This window comes from Phocoena sinus, chromosome 13 (genome assembly GCF_008692025.1).
Source record: "Phocoena sinus isolate mPhoSin1 chromosome 13, mPhoSin1.pri, whole genome shotgun sequence".
Taxonomy (NCBI): Eukaryota; Metazoa; Chordata; class Mammalia; order Artiodactyla; family Phocoenidae; genus Phocoena; species Phocoena sinus.
The window spans coordinates 7,627,422-7,642,259 of record NC_045775.1 but is presented as its reverse complement, the minus strand read 5'-3'; the positions used below and the strand labels follow the sequence as shown (position 1 = coordinate 7,642,259).

The following is a 14,838-nucleotide window of genomic DNA, read 5'->3' as shown; positions in this document are numbered from 1 at the left end:
CTTCCTGTGGTGGTGTCTCAGAACACTTAAAATATTTACACTGAGTACTACATAAACAGTAAACATGCATTTTGTGATTCTCAATGTTTTTAAAATACATGTCTATACTACCAGTGAGCAAAGGCTTGGATGTTCGATACTTATCACCTGTGCTTCTTCATGCTGGAGCCCAGCATGTGAAAGCTGGCCTTAAGATGCCCTTTTACTGCCTGACCTGTTAGTATTACTTAGTTTTAATTTCTCAGTCAATGCCCATAAACTAGCCCCTGGCTCTCCCGTCCTCATTTCTGGCTGCTAATGGTGCAAAGTGTTCACTAAGTCCTGAGGTCTCCTGGTGGATCTGCAGAAAGGTGAAGTAAATACGTGAAAGGGCCATTTGTTAATTGCTTCACTGTAACCAAGCATAAGACGCACCTAGTCCCGTTGCCTTAGAACACTGGGTGAGCGGGGCCTCGCCAAACCCAAGAGGCGAGGGCCACAGAGGCCGGCAAATGCTGGCAGGGATGGCGGGGGCACCTGGGCTAGATCGTGGGTGAGAGGATGGCCCAGCGGACCGCCCTCATTCCTTCTTTGTTCCTTGTCACCAAAGCTCTGGTCACCCAGATGACGCTGAGGACAGGGTCGTAGCTCTCCAGCCCCTATTACCCGGACGCACAGTTACCCTCGCCCTGCCTTCCCTCCTGAACTTCCTCCCCGAGCTCCCAGTGCCCTGGATACCCACCCCACACCCTCGACCTCACCAGCGCAGCTCTACCCGCTTACTACAGGGAAGTCTGCAGCCTTCTCAAAGGGCGACAGTCACCAATCTCACAGACCAGGCAACATGTATGCCAGGAGATGGCATTCCAGCTCCCAGATGCAGTTGCTAGACCATCACTGCTACCCGGACACAGAACCTGCCTCTGCCACCCTCCAATCCAGTCATCCCACCGTATTCATTGGCACGTTGCTCTGGAAGATTGTCCTTCTCCTGAACAAGGACCCCGTCTTTTGAGCTCTCCACCCCTGACCAGCCTGTGAGCTCCTTGCAGGCAGCGGTCCGCATCCGTCTCGTTCACTCACGGCTCCCCAGTGCACGGCGGATAACAGGCACCCCATCAGCACTGGCTGAACGAATGCTCCTTGCCCCTCATCCAGCCTCCACGCCCTGCACCCCTTTCTCAGCCCACTCCCCTCTTGGTTTCAGGGTTTGCACGTTCTTCCAGATCCTTCCAGCCCTTTCCCTGCCAGTCCTCCCTCCAGGTCAGTTTAGTGAACACCTCCCCATCCTGCTCAGAACCTGCTTTCCAGGAACGGCGGGTCGGCTCTCTGCTCCTTCCTCCTCCAGGCCGCCCCCCTGCTGCCCCCTCCTGGACGCCTCAGTAGAAGAGCCTCCTTCCCCTCCGGGCCCCCTGGCGGTGAGCCCTCCACCTGCACCCTCCGTGCTGGGAATTCTGCAGCCGCCACCCTCCCCTTTAACATGGCACCACTGCAGCTCTATTCACAACAGCCAGGACATGGAAGCAACCTAAGTGTCCATCGACAGATGAATGGATAAAGAAGATGTGGCACATATATACTATGGAGTATTACTCAGCCATAAAAAGAAACGAAATTTGAGTTATTTGTAGTGAGGTGGATGGACCTAGAGTCTGTCCTACAGAGTGAAGTAAGTCAGAAAGAAAAAAACTAATACCGTATGCTAACACATACATATGGAATCTAAAAAAAAAAAAAAAAAGTGGTTATGAAGAACCTCGGGGCAGGACAGGAATAAAGACACAGATGTAGAGAATGGATCTGAGGACACGGGGTGGTGGAAGGGTAAGCTGGGACGAAGTGAGAGAGCGGCATGGACATATATACACTACCAAATGTAAAATAGCTAGCTAGTGGGAAGCAGCCGCATAGCACAGGGAGATCAGCTCGGCGCTTTGTGATTACCTAGAGGGGTGGGATAGGGAGGGTGGGAGGGAGATGCAAGAGGGAGGAGATATGGGGATATATGTATATGTATAACTGATTCACTTAGTTATAAAGCAGGAACTAACACACCATTGTAAAGCAATTATACTCCAATAAAGATGTTAAAAAATAAAATTCTACATGTCCAGAAAAAAACAAACAAACATGGTACCATCGTGCCCTGTTTAAAAATTCCCTGACTTCCCTTCTGCTCTCACCCCACATCCGAGAGCACCCAGTGTCCTACGTCACCCAAGCATCGTTCAGCCACTACACTCGAGCTGCCCACACCAATGACCTCCCAGCGGCCCCATCCCAGAGACAGCTAAAGCCTTAACCTTCTGATCCCTGACTCACCCACCTCTCCCTCCTCCGGCCTCTGACATCACACAGGCTTCTTTGCTTCCAATCCTTAAATGCTGGTATATTCCCTCTAAGCGACTCTGTAGGTGAACCCATCCACACACATCAATCATCACTGGTGCTTCCCTAATATCCATTCCCCACTAGACCTCTCCCAAGATCCAGACTAATGACCCAGCTACCGGCTTCTCCGGTCTCGCCATGGTCCCACCACTCACCCAGGGCCCGTTTCCATTCTCACCTTTGGCGATTTAAGCCCCTGATTCACTTCACCCTGAGAATGAACCAGCACTTCCTCAGCTGAGGACTGGTCCGCTTCTCTTTGATTTGATTCAGGCCACAAACGTGGGGCACCTCCTCTTTGTCTGACTCTGGGCTGGGTGACAGGCAGTGAGGCCAAGTCACCCCAGCCCTCCCCTCCAGCTCTCAGGGTAGGGAAAAAGGACAGAACCAGCTCTGAGGAAAGACACAGCAACAAGTGCGAACCGGGGTAGAAGACCTACGTGGGGTCGGAGGGTCAAGAAACAGGCGAACTTTACCCGTCTGCTCTAATCAACTTGTTGGTTTAACATCTGTTTTCTTAGCTTATGCTCTTTCCATACGATGGAATATGAAAAAGCCGTTAAGGAGGAGCGAGTATCTCTATGCATACTGATAAGACTATAACGCAAAGCAGACGAAAAAAGCAAGTTGCGGAACGTTAAGTGTAAGTGATGACATTTGGGGGATGAGAAGAGTCTTGAAACCATTAACTGGGATGATCTATGGGCAGTGGGGCTGCGAGGAACTTACTTTCCACAGTACATATTTCTGAACTTGAATTTTTTTTTTTTTTTACAGTGTTCATGTATTACAAGTATTCAGGAGAAATAAAAAGTCGTTTTTGAAAATGTGATACATTGATAGTTTTGAAAGGAATTATTTTTGCGTATACTCAGTTTTACCGAGCTTAAACAAGATACTAGGGACGTCCCTCTTGACCTCTCACTTGAGCAAAATGGGCATCCTGTAAGGATGGGCAGGCTTTGCCACACTGGGCCTGAGAACTCCTGATTTTCAAGGTGAGCAGGGACAGACTGGGGCCCGTCTACAATGTCGATGGCTGGAACACTCCGGGTCATCTTGAGTGTCCCTTCAGCCCAGCGCCACAATCCTTGCCATTACAGGGGTCTGAGATGGTTGAGAGGGTGAGGAACCACCCTCAGAGCCGGTCTGTATTTGGACAAAACCACACTGGCAGCCACGTGGAGGATGCACTGAACGCAGGGGCCCAAGTAACAGCTGGGCGGGAGAGAAAGCAAAGGCAGGATGGAGCGCTGTCAGGGGTGCGTGAGGTGCAGGGAGGTGGGAGGGGACGTGAGGATGAGGGAGCGGAGGTGTCCAAGTGGGCCCTGAAGTTTGGGGAAGGACCTGAGGCCACCGGTAGAAACGGAGATCAGGAGGAAGGGACGGCGAGGGAAGATGAGTCAGGAACCCAGTGAAGCCGGTCGGGAAGTGAACAGCAGCAGAGACCTAGGAAGCCTGGGCAGGAAAGAGAGAGCAGGGCAGTCAGCCTGGCGGAAGGGGCCCAGCAGCACCACCCCAGAGGGGCCGAGGGGCCCTGGAGCCTGCAGGCCAGAGCAGGCCAAGCTTTGGGAGAAGGGGGCAGCGGCCGTGAGCAGTGCTGCCAAGACCCCCCCCATAGTTCAGGACACGGGATATGCTCAAACACAGTAGAAAGCAGGCTTCAACACGTATTTCCTGTTTGATCCCACTTTTGTAAAAATTTTGTAAAAATTATGCATATCTGCGGAATCTAAAAAGAAATGATACAAATGAACCTATCTACAAAACAGAAACAGACTCACAGACTTAGAGGATGAATTTGTGGTTACCAGGGGTGAAGGGTGGGAGGAACGGACAGTCAGGGAGTTCGGGATTGACATGTCCACACTGCTGTATCTTAAAGGGATAACCAACAGGGACCTACTGTAGAGCACAGGGAACTCTGCTCGATGCTGTGTGGCAGCCTGGCTGGGAGGGGAGTCTGGGGGAGAATGGATACATGCATATGTATGGCTGAGTCCCTTTGCTGTGCACCTGAAACTATCACAACACAGTCAATCGGCTATAGTCCAAAATAAAATAAGTTAAAAACAGTTACGCATGTCTGCAGATTTAAAGAAACAAACCCCAAAACTCTGAAGGATGCTGGTACACCAGCATGTTAGCAGTGTTTCCTCTTGGTGCTTTCACTCTTTGGGATTACCTACAATTTCTACAAAATAGTGAACCTAGTTTGTGTTTAAAAAAAAAAAAAAAAAAGGTAAAGTAAGTTTAGCTGTTGTTGGTTCGGTTTGGTTTGGGTTTTACTTTTTGTGCGGCCTTGAGGGTTAGGCCTCAAAGCTCAAGGATGGAGACGGTCGGTGCTGGTGTTTCTTCCAGGAGCCACTGGCCCCTGGTGGGCTGCACAGACGGGGTGGGCGCAGCAGGACACCAGCCCCATGACCGGCAGGAAAGGGCCAGAGCACCGGACAGCAGGGGCCCTCAGGACTGAGGGAAGGGTTATTTGACGGAGGAAACCCTAAGCCTGTTGCCAAGAGCCAGGAGTTGCAGAGGAAAAGGGTAGGAAAGCCAGGGCGCGTCCCAGAGGAGGCTGGAGGGGCCAGAAGAGGGGTGGCAGAGCCCAGGTGGCCCCGGAGCTGGCTACGCCCGCCCGCCCACCGCAGGACAGCCCAGGGCGGGCGTCTCGTCCACGCACCTGAGCACAGACTCCACAAACACTCTCAGGGCCTTGACGTGGATCCAGGCAATAAAGGCTTCGCTGAAGTTCACCTTGAGCCATCGCAGCAGCGGGCCCTGCAGGGACAGGAGTGCGGTGACCCCTCCCGGCCACTCCACCCAACGCCCGGCCAACAAAGGACGTGGGTTTTGACAGAGCAAGCCCCGAGCTGAGAAGAAACGCCCAGGGGCCAGCAGGAGCAGCGAGTCGGTCCGACGAGGCCAGGGTGAGGCCCAGGCCCACGTTCTCCAGGGCACCTGGCGCTGGGGCAGCTCAGTGGGCCTGCCAGCCAGCACACGCATGGGGCCATCACCCACCGGGCTGCAGGGGGCGTTCAGAAGGCAGCCAGCAGGCTTCTGGCTGACACCGCGCCGCCAAGGAGCCCCCCTTCTCGAAGGCTCCACTCCAAGTCCCCGCATCATCCACCAGCCGCCACTTCCAGGGGGTTCCTCACAGCCCCACTGCACGTGGCCACAGCCGCTGTCGCTAATGCTGGTATGGCTGGTCCTCCTCGGATGCCCACAAAGGTCAGGGGTGGGTCAGGGGCGGGCACCCAGGGGAAGAGAGCTGAGCTGCCCCATCACCAGCTCCAGCCACCGCCAGCCAGGACAAAGGGACCCTGGCCAGCAAGCACCAATCATTGCTGGGGGAGGGGGAGGGGGAGAGGCAGCTCCCAAGAGACCCTGCAGATTAGGAGGAAGGCATGATTCTGGAATCCCTGAATTTAAGACCTCAAAAGCCATAGTAGATAACAGGAAACGCAAGGATTTGTTTTCTCCAAAGATGCCTGCGCGGGCGAGGACATGCGAGCCGAGGAACCCCAGGGCTCCCGGGGAGATGCTTACCTCACCCTCGCCCTCACTCTCTCTCTCTCTGTCGTTCTGCCCCGCAGCGGGCCTATCAGGGTTCCCTAGCGGGGTTACCTTAACCTGGTGGTCCGGGAAGGTGGATGATCCCTTTTTAAGAGCAACACAGGAAGTTTGCTAAAGGCACAGAAATGATTTATTAATCTTTCAGCAAACATGCATCACAAACAAACAGAAATCATTCTCACGGCCTGAAAAGCACCTGAAGGTGGGCTCAGGCATGCCGGCCCACCCTCAGCACTTGCGTGCTGGTTGGACTGGAGGTGTGCCGGTGCCACTGGCACTCCCCCTCCAGGGCGGGGGTGTTCAAGTCCTCGGCTTCCATATTCCAGGGGCAGAGCCCACAGCCCCTCCCCCGGCCTGGCCTCGGCCAGGAGCTGCCCCTCCCTGGACCGTTGGTGCGACCCGCTCCGCCTTCCGGGCTGTCTGGGCTGAGTCAGGGTGTCTCCCAAGTCCAGCTCACAGTAGGCTCCTTGGCCGTCGGGACGCACTTAAGCATGTTACATGCAGAAAACTGGCCAGACATGCTGTTAGCACACATTCGACCCTTTATCAACCTTCTCTGCAGGCAGGTGCAAAAGAGCGGGAAAATCCCATTCTGTGCTCTCAAAGGGAACTGACACCCAGGACCTCGGTAACAAAAGGACGGACACAGGACGCTGGTCCTGTGCACCTCCAAAAAGCCTAAAGGGGGGAAGAGATTCTTAAGAAGCCGGGGTAGGGCTGAGCCCAGCTGACCCCTGCTCGCTGGCGCCCAGCAAGAGCCTCGCAGGCAACTACAAGTTTCCAAGTTGGTTTGTCCTTCGGAGCTCCGCTTCCCCTCCACGGAGACCGGGCAGGGCTCCCGGGGGGAGCCAGGGAGCGGAAGTCTACACCACACGAAAAAATGCCAGCAAGCAACCTGAGACAGAGGCACAGGCGTTGGGCTCGGGTGTATCACCTTGATCCCCAGGGGGTCTGTGCCAGCGCGGAGGTGGGTGCCAAAGACTCGCCCCTGGTCACCTGTGAAAGGTGCCACCACCTAGCTCCCTCCAGAGACATCGCTGGGGGCTCGGGCCAGGATTAAAGCAAGCGGGGAAAGGGCTCAGCTAAAGAGAAGGCTGGAACCTTCTTGGGATATTAGGGTTCCGGGCGAGCTCGGGTGAAGGAGGAAACCCTTTGGATCTCAGCTCTTGCTGGTGAGCATCTTTCCTGCCTGGTGAGTCGGGTCCGAGGCCAGGGCCATAGGGCTCCAGCTCAGTCCTTAGTCTCAGGAAGGGCCCGGGAGCCTTGGCCCAAGCCCGACAGACTGTGGATCTAAGAAGTGTGTGTTCCCTTGGCGCGCACACACGTGTCCACACACGTATGTGTGCGTGTGCGCGCGCGTGCCTTTCTCCTCGGGGACAGAAGGGCTGAGATCCCTCGCAGGCAGTTTTATATGATCAGCTCCCATTTCCTCCTCAGAGGGGGATGGGTCCATCCAGTGGGGCTCTGGGGACCCCATTTCCGGGGCCCCGTGGCTGGTTCTCACTCCTGATGGGACCAGGTGTCTGCAGTCCCTGTGCAAAGGCCACGGACCCAGAGAGGTCAGGCGGGATGCGCAGAATCCCCCAGCCCGAGGCAGGAGGAGGCCCGGGGCACAGGCACAGCCCCACGGGAGGCACTGGCTCTTCACCCAAACACACACTCACAGCTTCATGTTTACACACCAACTTTCCTCACCCCTCCCTTCCTCTCTACTCTAGAGGCTGAACTGGAAGTTTCTCTGAGAACCCTCCCTGGGGGGACTGTAGGGCAGGGGACCTGAACACATGCCCCCGGCTCAGCCCCGCTCTGAGCTGAAGGATGCTGAGTCCCGAAGGTGCCCATTCTACAGAGCGACTTTCTCAAGGCTACACCATTCACATTTCAAAAATGAAAATCTGTTTTTTCTCTCTCTTGAGCTCAGCTGCCCTCACACATGAGAAGGCTCTGAGTGGCTGTGGTTGGAAGTTTCTAGGATAAGCACCCACTCTTTGCTAAAAGCCCCGGGGAGGTAAATACAGGTGCCAGTGACGGGGATGTCACAGCACGCCTGGACGTCACATGGACCAGGGCTTCGGGTGACGGCTAGCTGCACTCTCCAAGGCGGCGGCCCTGCCACTCTCAGCACAGGCGCTCCTGCCCGGAGCCCTGACAGCCTTGCTCGTCCCCAGGCGGCCAGGTGGGGTCCTCTCCCAGGCCCAGTGCCTGTTCACCTCTCAGAGCCTCACTTCCTCCTCTGCAGAATGGAGCTAAGAGTTCCTTCCCGGAGGGCAGTGCCGGCTCGGTGAGATCTCCTACAGCAGGGCTCACGGCTCATGTGTCACCTCCAGGTTACCGGTACTTGTCACCCTCCCCCAGACCCTGTCTGGCAGCCCCAGGAGTGTGCACCGGGCTAGTAGGGATGTTGGCGTGGGTGCTGGGCCTTAGGCGGGGCCCTTCTGCTCCAGGCCTTGGGTGCGCGGGCACCAGCCAACGCCTTCAAGAAAATCCTCGGGGCCTGTATCATAGACTCACGTATTGTTGCTTCCTATCCGACAGCAGTCTGGTCATCTCTTCCCTTTCCCTTTTAATTTCTTTTTCATCATAGTAAAATTCACGGACAGTGAACCTTAAAACAAGCAAAGGAGAGGCTTTTGCTAAGAAGCTTCCAGTCAGAGCAGAGAACCCCCCTCCTGTGGAGACAAACCAAACCCGGAGAAACCCACCGAGGCCAGCCCTTACTTATTCTCTTTGGCTTTGGTTTTGAAATCGTCAATCACTTTTCGAAACAGAGTCACGGTGAAGAGGCCACACTCGTTGTCCTCAGCTATCAACCTGTGGGAGAGAAGCGTTTGTTCATTGGACTCACCATCAGGCCCCGGAGCTGGGCCGGAAGGAGCCTGTCCTCTCCCCGGCGGGGTGGGTCGCCGCAGGGGGAGCCTGGTGGCCCTGGCGGCAGCAAGGGTGGAGAAAGCCAGGGCGCCCCTTCCTAGCGCCTAACTCCTGGCTGCGCGGTGTCAGCTGCCGGCGCCTTCCCGGCGTCTCCTCTCCTTCTCTCACCCTCCAGGCTAGGGCTCCAGGGGTGACCCACACGCTGGAGACCTGCTCGGATCTGGGGTGGGCTCCAGGTCATGAACTGGCCAAGAGGAAGCTGCACGCAGGTCTTGGTCACCTGCTGTGCCGAGCGGGGCGCACCAGCTCTCATGCGCTGTGGTTGTAACGAAGCAGAGGAAAAGGTTCCAGATGGTGGAAACCATCCCACATGGGCATTTCACGTCCAATGGCACAATGTTCTAATTAGAGACGGTCACCCTGGCACACCTTGATGCAGGACCACTGCGGTTGCTGTCCTCAATGTGGGGGTCACTGGGGCCCGTGGTCTGAGCGTCTTTGAGTCCCGCTGGCCAGATGACCTGACAATGGGAGCCCTTGGGCCCAAGCAGGGTCTCGGGTCACCTTTGCTGCTTCTCCGAGCCCACACCCATAGGGGCTGACCCAGGTTCCAGAAACCTTTCCAGAGTAAGCTCAGCAGACTCTCAGGTGCCCCCCAACAATGGAGGGCCTGGGGGTTCTGGTCTGAGAAGTCAAGCCACCTCCTGAAGCAGCCTCTCCTGGCAGGAGTTCCCAGCACTTGGTCATGGAGAGCCAGCATTGGAGAGCAGTGAACGCTCCTGCCAAGCAGGCCAGCGTCGAGGGCCAGCTCCTCTGCCGGCCTGTACGCCCTCCTCCTCCAGCCTCCCCTGGTGACCTCAGGCTGTGACTGTCCTGGCCCTGCACCCTTCAGTTTAGCTCCTGACTGCTCTCTCCCGTGAGTTTGGGACCCTGGGAGAGCCAGCAGGCGCCCCAGGCCAGAGGCCTCTGGGCTGGGATGGGAGTGGGCAGGGCTGCCCAAGACTCATTGAGAAACCATTTAAAATGCAAGCTATTTCAGGCATGGGAAAAGGCACAGAGAATACATACCCATGTATTCCCCGCCCAGCTTAAGACATAAAACAATTTTCATACAATAGAAGCCCCACATGCCCTCCCCAACCTCATTCTAATCCCACCCCTAGGTCACCGCTGTGCTGAGTTTGGCGTTTCTCATCCTCAAACACCCACAATTCCGTGCACCTGCATTACCCAAGTCACATACAGTTTAGTTTTGTCCATTTTTAGATTTTAAATAAATGGCTTCGTGCTGTGTGTCCCTTTCTGCATTGCTTCCCGCTTAACACCACAGAGTGAGATTTATCCTCGCTCATGCCCGTAACGCTAAACTGTCGATTTTCCCAGCTGTGTGGTATTCACGGTTCAAATATGTTCCTCTATCCCTTCTGCTGTCACTTTTCCAGCCCTCACTGGCCGCTCCTGCTCTGACCCCAGCAGGCCACACATCGAGACTCTTTTTCTCCCCTGCTCGGGCTCTGTGGCCATCACAGCCAGGCTCTTGATTGACCCTCAGGTGGGGAAGAATCCAGGCCAAGCTGAGAATGCAGAGCAGAGCACAGCGCAGGCCCTGCATGCCCCGAGGGCCGGAAGGTAGTCAGGGAGGGCTTCCCGGAGGACGGGGCAAGGAAGCGGGATGCTAAAAGATGGAGGGAGTCTGGCATGTGGCTGAGTGTGTGGCTGTGAAGGCACAAGTGTGGAGGGCTGAAGGCACTTGTGCTCTTGGGGCATGTTTGGTGGCTGGGTGCCCCAGAGCACCCACACATGCCCCCCCCACACCCCAGGCCCTGGGGCCAAGCTGAGGTCTCACTTACTTCGTCGACCGTGGGACCACCATGTCCGAGAGGGATTCGTAGGTTTTTTGCCATTGTACATAGCTTGGTCTGTGAGAGTACAGAATCGTTCAGTGATTTTTTGCAGAAAAGACTGTGGAGTGTCCTAAGAGTCTAGGAAGCTGCATGCCCCTTTCCCTGAGGGCCTGAGAGGAGCAGGGCTAGGGGCCAGACAGAGCCCCAAACATCCCCTGAGGCACTGCCGTGGGCTTTGGGACCCCTGTCCCCAGCCCCATCTGGGGCTTAGCCTCCCCATGAGGCCCCAGGCACCATGGAGCGGCCGTGAGAAGGACTCAGGAGATTCCTGCTGGGGGCTCTGATCCTGGCCCTGTGTGAGCGTGGGCAAACCAGCTGACCGCTCTGATCCTGGCCCTGTGTGAGCGTGGGCAAACCAGCTGACCTCTCCGGCCGCAGGACAAGGGAACAGTAACAGCCCCCGCCTGACCCCGGGCATGTTGTGAGGGAAATGAGCTCCTGCGTGTGGCATCGGGCACACAGCAGATGCCCGAGAAATGACCGCTTCTGTCACTATTACCACCACAAGCACTGTCACCTGCTCCCCTGACCACCCCACAGCTGCCGTTTAGGTCTCCGGATCTAGCCTTGGGGGACTCCCGCTTCATCTCTGTTGGGCAGGACGAGTTTCCTTCTGTGATCACCAACCCAGATGGAGACCCCAAACCACTCACCTTCCTGGTCCACTTACTTGGGAACAATGACCAGAAGTGTGATCAGATACTCAGAATCCAACACAAAGTCTTCTTTGCTCACAATATCGCTCAGTGTCCGAGTGAAGAGGTTTCCCCTGAATCCACGTGGGACAAAGGGGTTGTGATCAGCAGAAAAGCACACAGAGGCATCCCTGGGCCTATGGGATGCCCAGACCCCCAGCACTCCCACGACACGCAGGTGTTGGGACAGCAGGGGACAGGAAGGTTCAGGATGCTTCCTGGGGAGGGGTGGGGGCCCTGGGCTAAGTGTCCCCCGGCTGTGTGACTGGGCGCCCAGAACTGCGGTGCCTGGCGGGACCCCAGGTCCTATCACCAGTCACCCGAGCTGAATCCAACACCTCGGTCAGCTGCGCTGCCCCGGCGCAAGCCACCGGCTGTTGGGAGGGGATCGCTGGCGCCAGGAAGCTTATGTTACCCAAATGGAACACAGCGGTCGGCTCACGCCACCACCTGGGCCACTCCGGGCAGAGACAGGCCCAGAAGAGGGCTCCGTTTCACTTTACACACCTTACAGGTCCAGCAGCCAGGGGACCTTCACCTGAAATAGCTTTGTACGTGTGTCCAGTGGAACCTGTCTCATCAAGGTCATGGTATTTTTAGCACAGGGATCAAGGCTATTGTATCAGCCAATGGGCCAAAACACAACTACTGGGACGGTCTGTAGCATCAGCACGTAGGCCATGAGGTTAAATACCCAAGTGCACGTTGCTTCCCGAGGAAAGAGTTCTCGAGCCCTTAGTCAAGGCCGGAAGCTTTAGGTAAAAAGCCGTCCCACAGGGCTCTCCAGACTGCCCCGCCTGGAATCCACACGCCCTCTTCCCCATGCCGCCCTCTTCCCCATGCCGACCAGCCATCACTGATAAGGCCCTTAAGGTCCCTCTCCAAAGGCACCCTGCAGTGCCCATCTGTCCCGGACTCCTTACGCTATCAGACCTTATCTGTCCGGTCTTATCTATAAGACCTTATCTTACACCTGCACCCCTTGCGCAAAGCAGACTTTCCATAAATATTTGTTGAGTGAATAACTGTGAGCTCTCCAAGTGCAGAAATGATATTTTATTCTGCTTTGTATCTTTAGGGCCTAGCATAAGGCCTGAGTATGGTGGGTACTTAATAAACATTGATCCGAAGAAGAAAAAGAGAAACATCAGAGGGAGATGGAGACTGTCGGACCCTCTTCACCCTCCCCTCCTTCACTCCGTGTATGTTCAATTAACCACTGTTACTGTTGGCCCTCCCTGCCCAGCACATAACTCCTGAAGAGGCAGGAGTGTCTCCGTGTCTGTCTGTCCATCTAGGTGGCTGGCTGTCTCTCTCAGACACAGACACCCAGCTCACCCAGTGATCTGAAAGGCCCGTGCAGGAGCCCGGCTTGGACGCTGCCCTGACCAGGCCCTGAGGCTGCAAGGAGCGTGGGACCCCGAAGACTCACGTGGATTTCTTCTCCAGGTTCTCCAGATTTGTCTTCAGAGCGTTGTAGGCAGCCGTTCGAGACTTCAGGTCCGTCTCAATCTGTGCCAGTTGCTATTTGGAAAAGCAAGAGTTTAAAGAGTTGGCTGAACTTTTCAAAATTGCCACAAATTGCTCCTGGCGCACTTAAGGAAAACGCTGCACCCCGCCCGTTTGCCGGGATGGCTTACGTTTTTCTCCCCTCTGCTCTCCCAGACCTTCCAGCATTTGACCCTACAGTGAGCTCACCCCGGGAGGCAGGGAAGGGATTAATGGCTTTTCTAGGGTCACTCAGCAAGCTGAGTCTTGTCCCGATTTCAAGCCCATCTCGTACTCTCAGGGCCCCCAGGGCCCCAACTCCATGTGCTCTCAGGCTCTGCTAGAGGTCAGCTCGGGCTGACTCCCATCCCGGCTTCTCGGAGGACCCGCTGTAGCCCAGCCCTGACCAGCACCCAGGTCTCCAGGCTCAGCTGTGCCCCACGGCAGCCCCTTCCTGTTCTGTGTACGTAGGAAGGCTCTTTTCAGTTTGGAGGCAGGTCACCAGCCTGACGTTAGGGATATCCCCCTGTTCTGGAAGTTTCAGGAGCACGTCCGGGATCCCCTCCTGCGGTGGGCAGGGAAATGAGGCTCAGCTCTCCAGATGCCTGGCCTCAGGTGCCCCACCTGCTCAGCCGGGGTGCTAACTCATCCACAGCAGTGAAAGAAAAATGCTCACCAGGCCCAATTCAACGGAAGTGCTCAAAACTCAGCAGCTGTTACGACGATCACTGCAAATCAGTATCTCGAGGTCGCTGAAGCCAGCGGCTCAGCGACAGCGGCGAACCCCTCTTGCACGTGGGAACTGTGGGGATTTTCTGGCTGGTTTAACAGCAGGGTCCACGAACACAGAACTGGCCCGACAAAGCACGGCACCCACACCACGGAATACTGTGCCAGCGACACGGTGCCTGAGGGCTGGTCCCACCGGGAGGAAACACATTCAGGGACGCCTCACTGGTGGCCCGCCCTGGGCTGCGGAGGGGACATTTACATCGCACCAACACACACAACAGATCAGCACACCACTGCTGCTATGGGAATGTCTCAGGAATCACTACACAGAAAAAGGAGGCAAGCTGCAGGATATGCAATTTTGAGTTGAAATATATATACTTTTAATATAGATGAGAGGATCCACTTTAAACTTGTAGACATTGGTTACCTTTAGGGAGATTAAAGGGAGTGGCAATTGGAGGGGAGGGGACGTGTGGGTGATGGGGCGGGGCTTTCATCTTTTGATTTTGATTGTTTGATTTTTAAAATAAGATTTATAATTTTTTTTTACAATTTTTAGAACCTTTTTACTTTGAAATGATTATCGATCACAGGAGAGAGATCCCATGTACCCATCTCACCCATTACTAACATCTCACATAACAAGAGTACAATATCGTAATCAGGAAATTGACATGGCTACGAGCCACAGATCTTGATTTTTAAAATAAGATTTATACATTTGTATTTTTTTTAAAGGAAAAAACATCAAACAAAAAATCCTGTGTCATCTTTATTCTTCTGATTTTACCACAAGCCATGGAAAAACTACAGAGTTTTAGAAAAACTACAGTGTTTAGAAACCCGCAAAACAACGAGAGGAACTAAGACTTGGGAACCCGTCTGGCCCGAATTTGAATGCCAGTTCCAGCTCTGGCTGTGTGACGTGGTGTCAGCTCCTGAACCTCTCTGAGCTCAGTGCCATGGAATTACCATGAGCTGCTACAGTCCTCAGAGCAGGTCATCCAGAAAGGTGAGCCCTTTCTTCAACAGACTGAGCCCCTCTAGGGCAGACTGGGTCTGGGTGATCTCTGCGATTCTGGGCAGAGCGGCCAGCACGAGGCAGTGCTTCGAGAACATGTCCAGAGCCAAGCGCTCCCACAGTCCTGCCCCTTCTGGCATGTGGCTGGCATGCACTTCCCACCACCGAGGGGCAGGTGCGCCAGGCA

General features: G+C 55.2%; 1 protein-coding gene across 5 annotated transcripts in view; it reads right to left on the bottom strand.

Annotated features, from left to right (window-relative positions):
- ATP6V1C2 (ATPase H+ transporting V1 subunit C2) overlaps positions 1-14,838 on the bottom strand; it is a 64,654-nt gene that overhangs the window by 1,466 nt on the left and 48,350 nt on the right. For 2 of the 5 annotated variants that reach the window (XM_032652546.1, XM_032652545.1), the window contains exons 6-11: positions 12,840-12,931; positions 11,383-11,481; positions 10,659-10,727; positions 8,659-8,751; positions 8,452-8,545; positions 5,163-6,051 (exon numbers count right to left, since the gene is read on the bottom strand). In XM_032652546.1, the coding sequence (XP_032508437.1) occupies positions 5,608-6,051; positions 8,452-8,545; positions 8,659-8,751; positions 10,659-10,727; positions 11,383-11,481; positions 12,840-12,931 (891 nt within the window). In that variant the 3' untranslated portion in view covers positions 5,163-5,607. The other 3 variants (XM_032652550.1, XM_032652548.1, XM_032652549.1) reach the window with 3 other exon arrangements.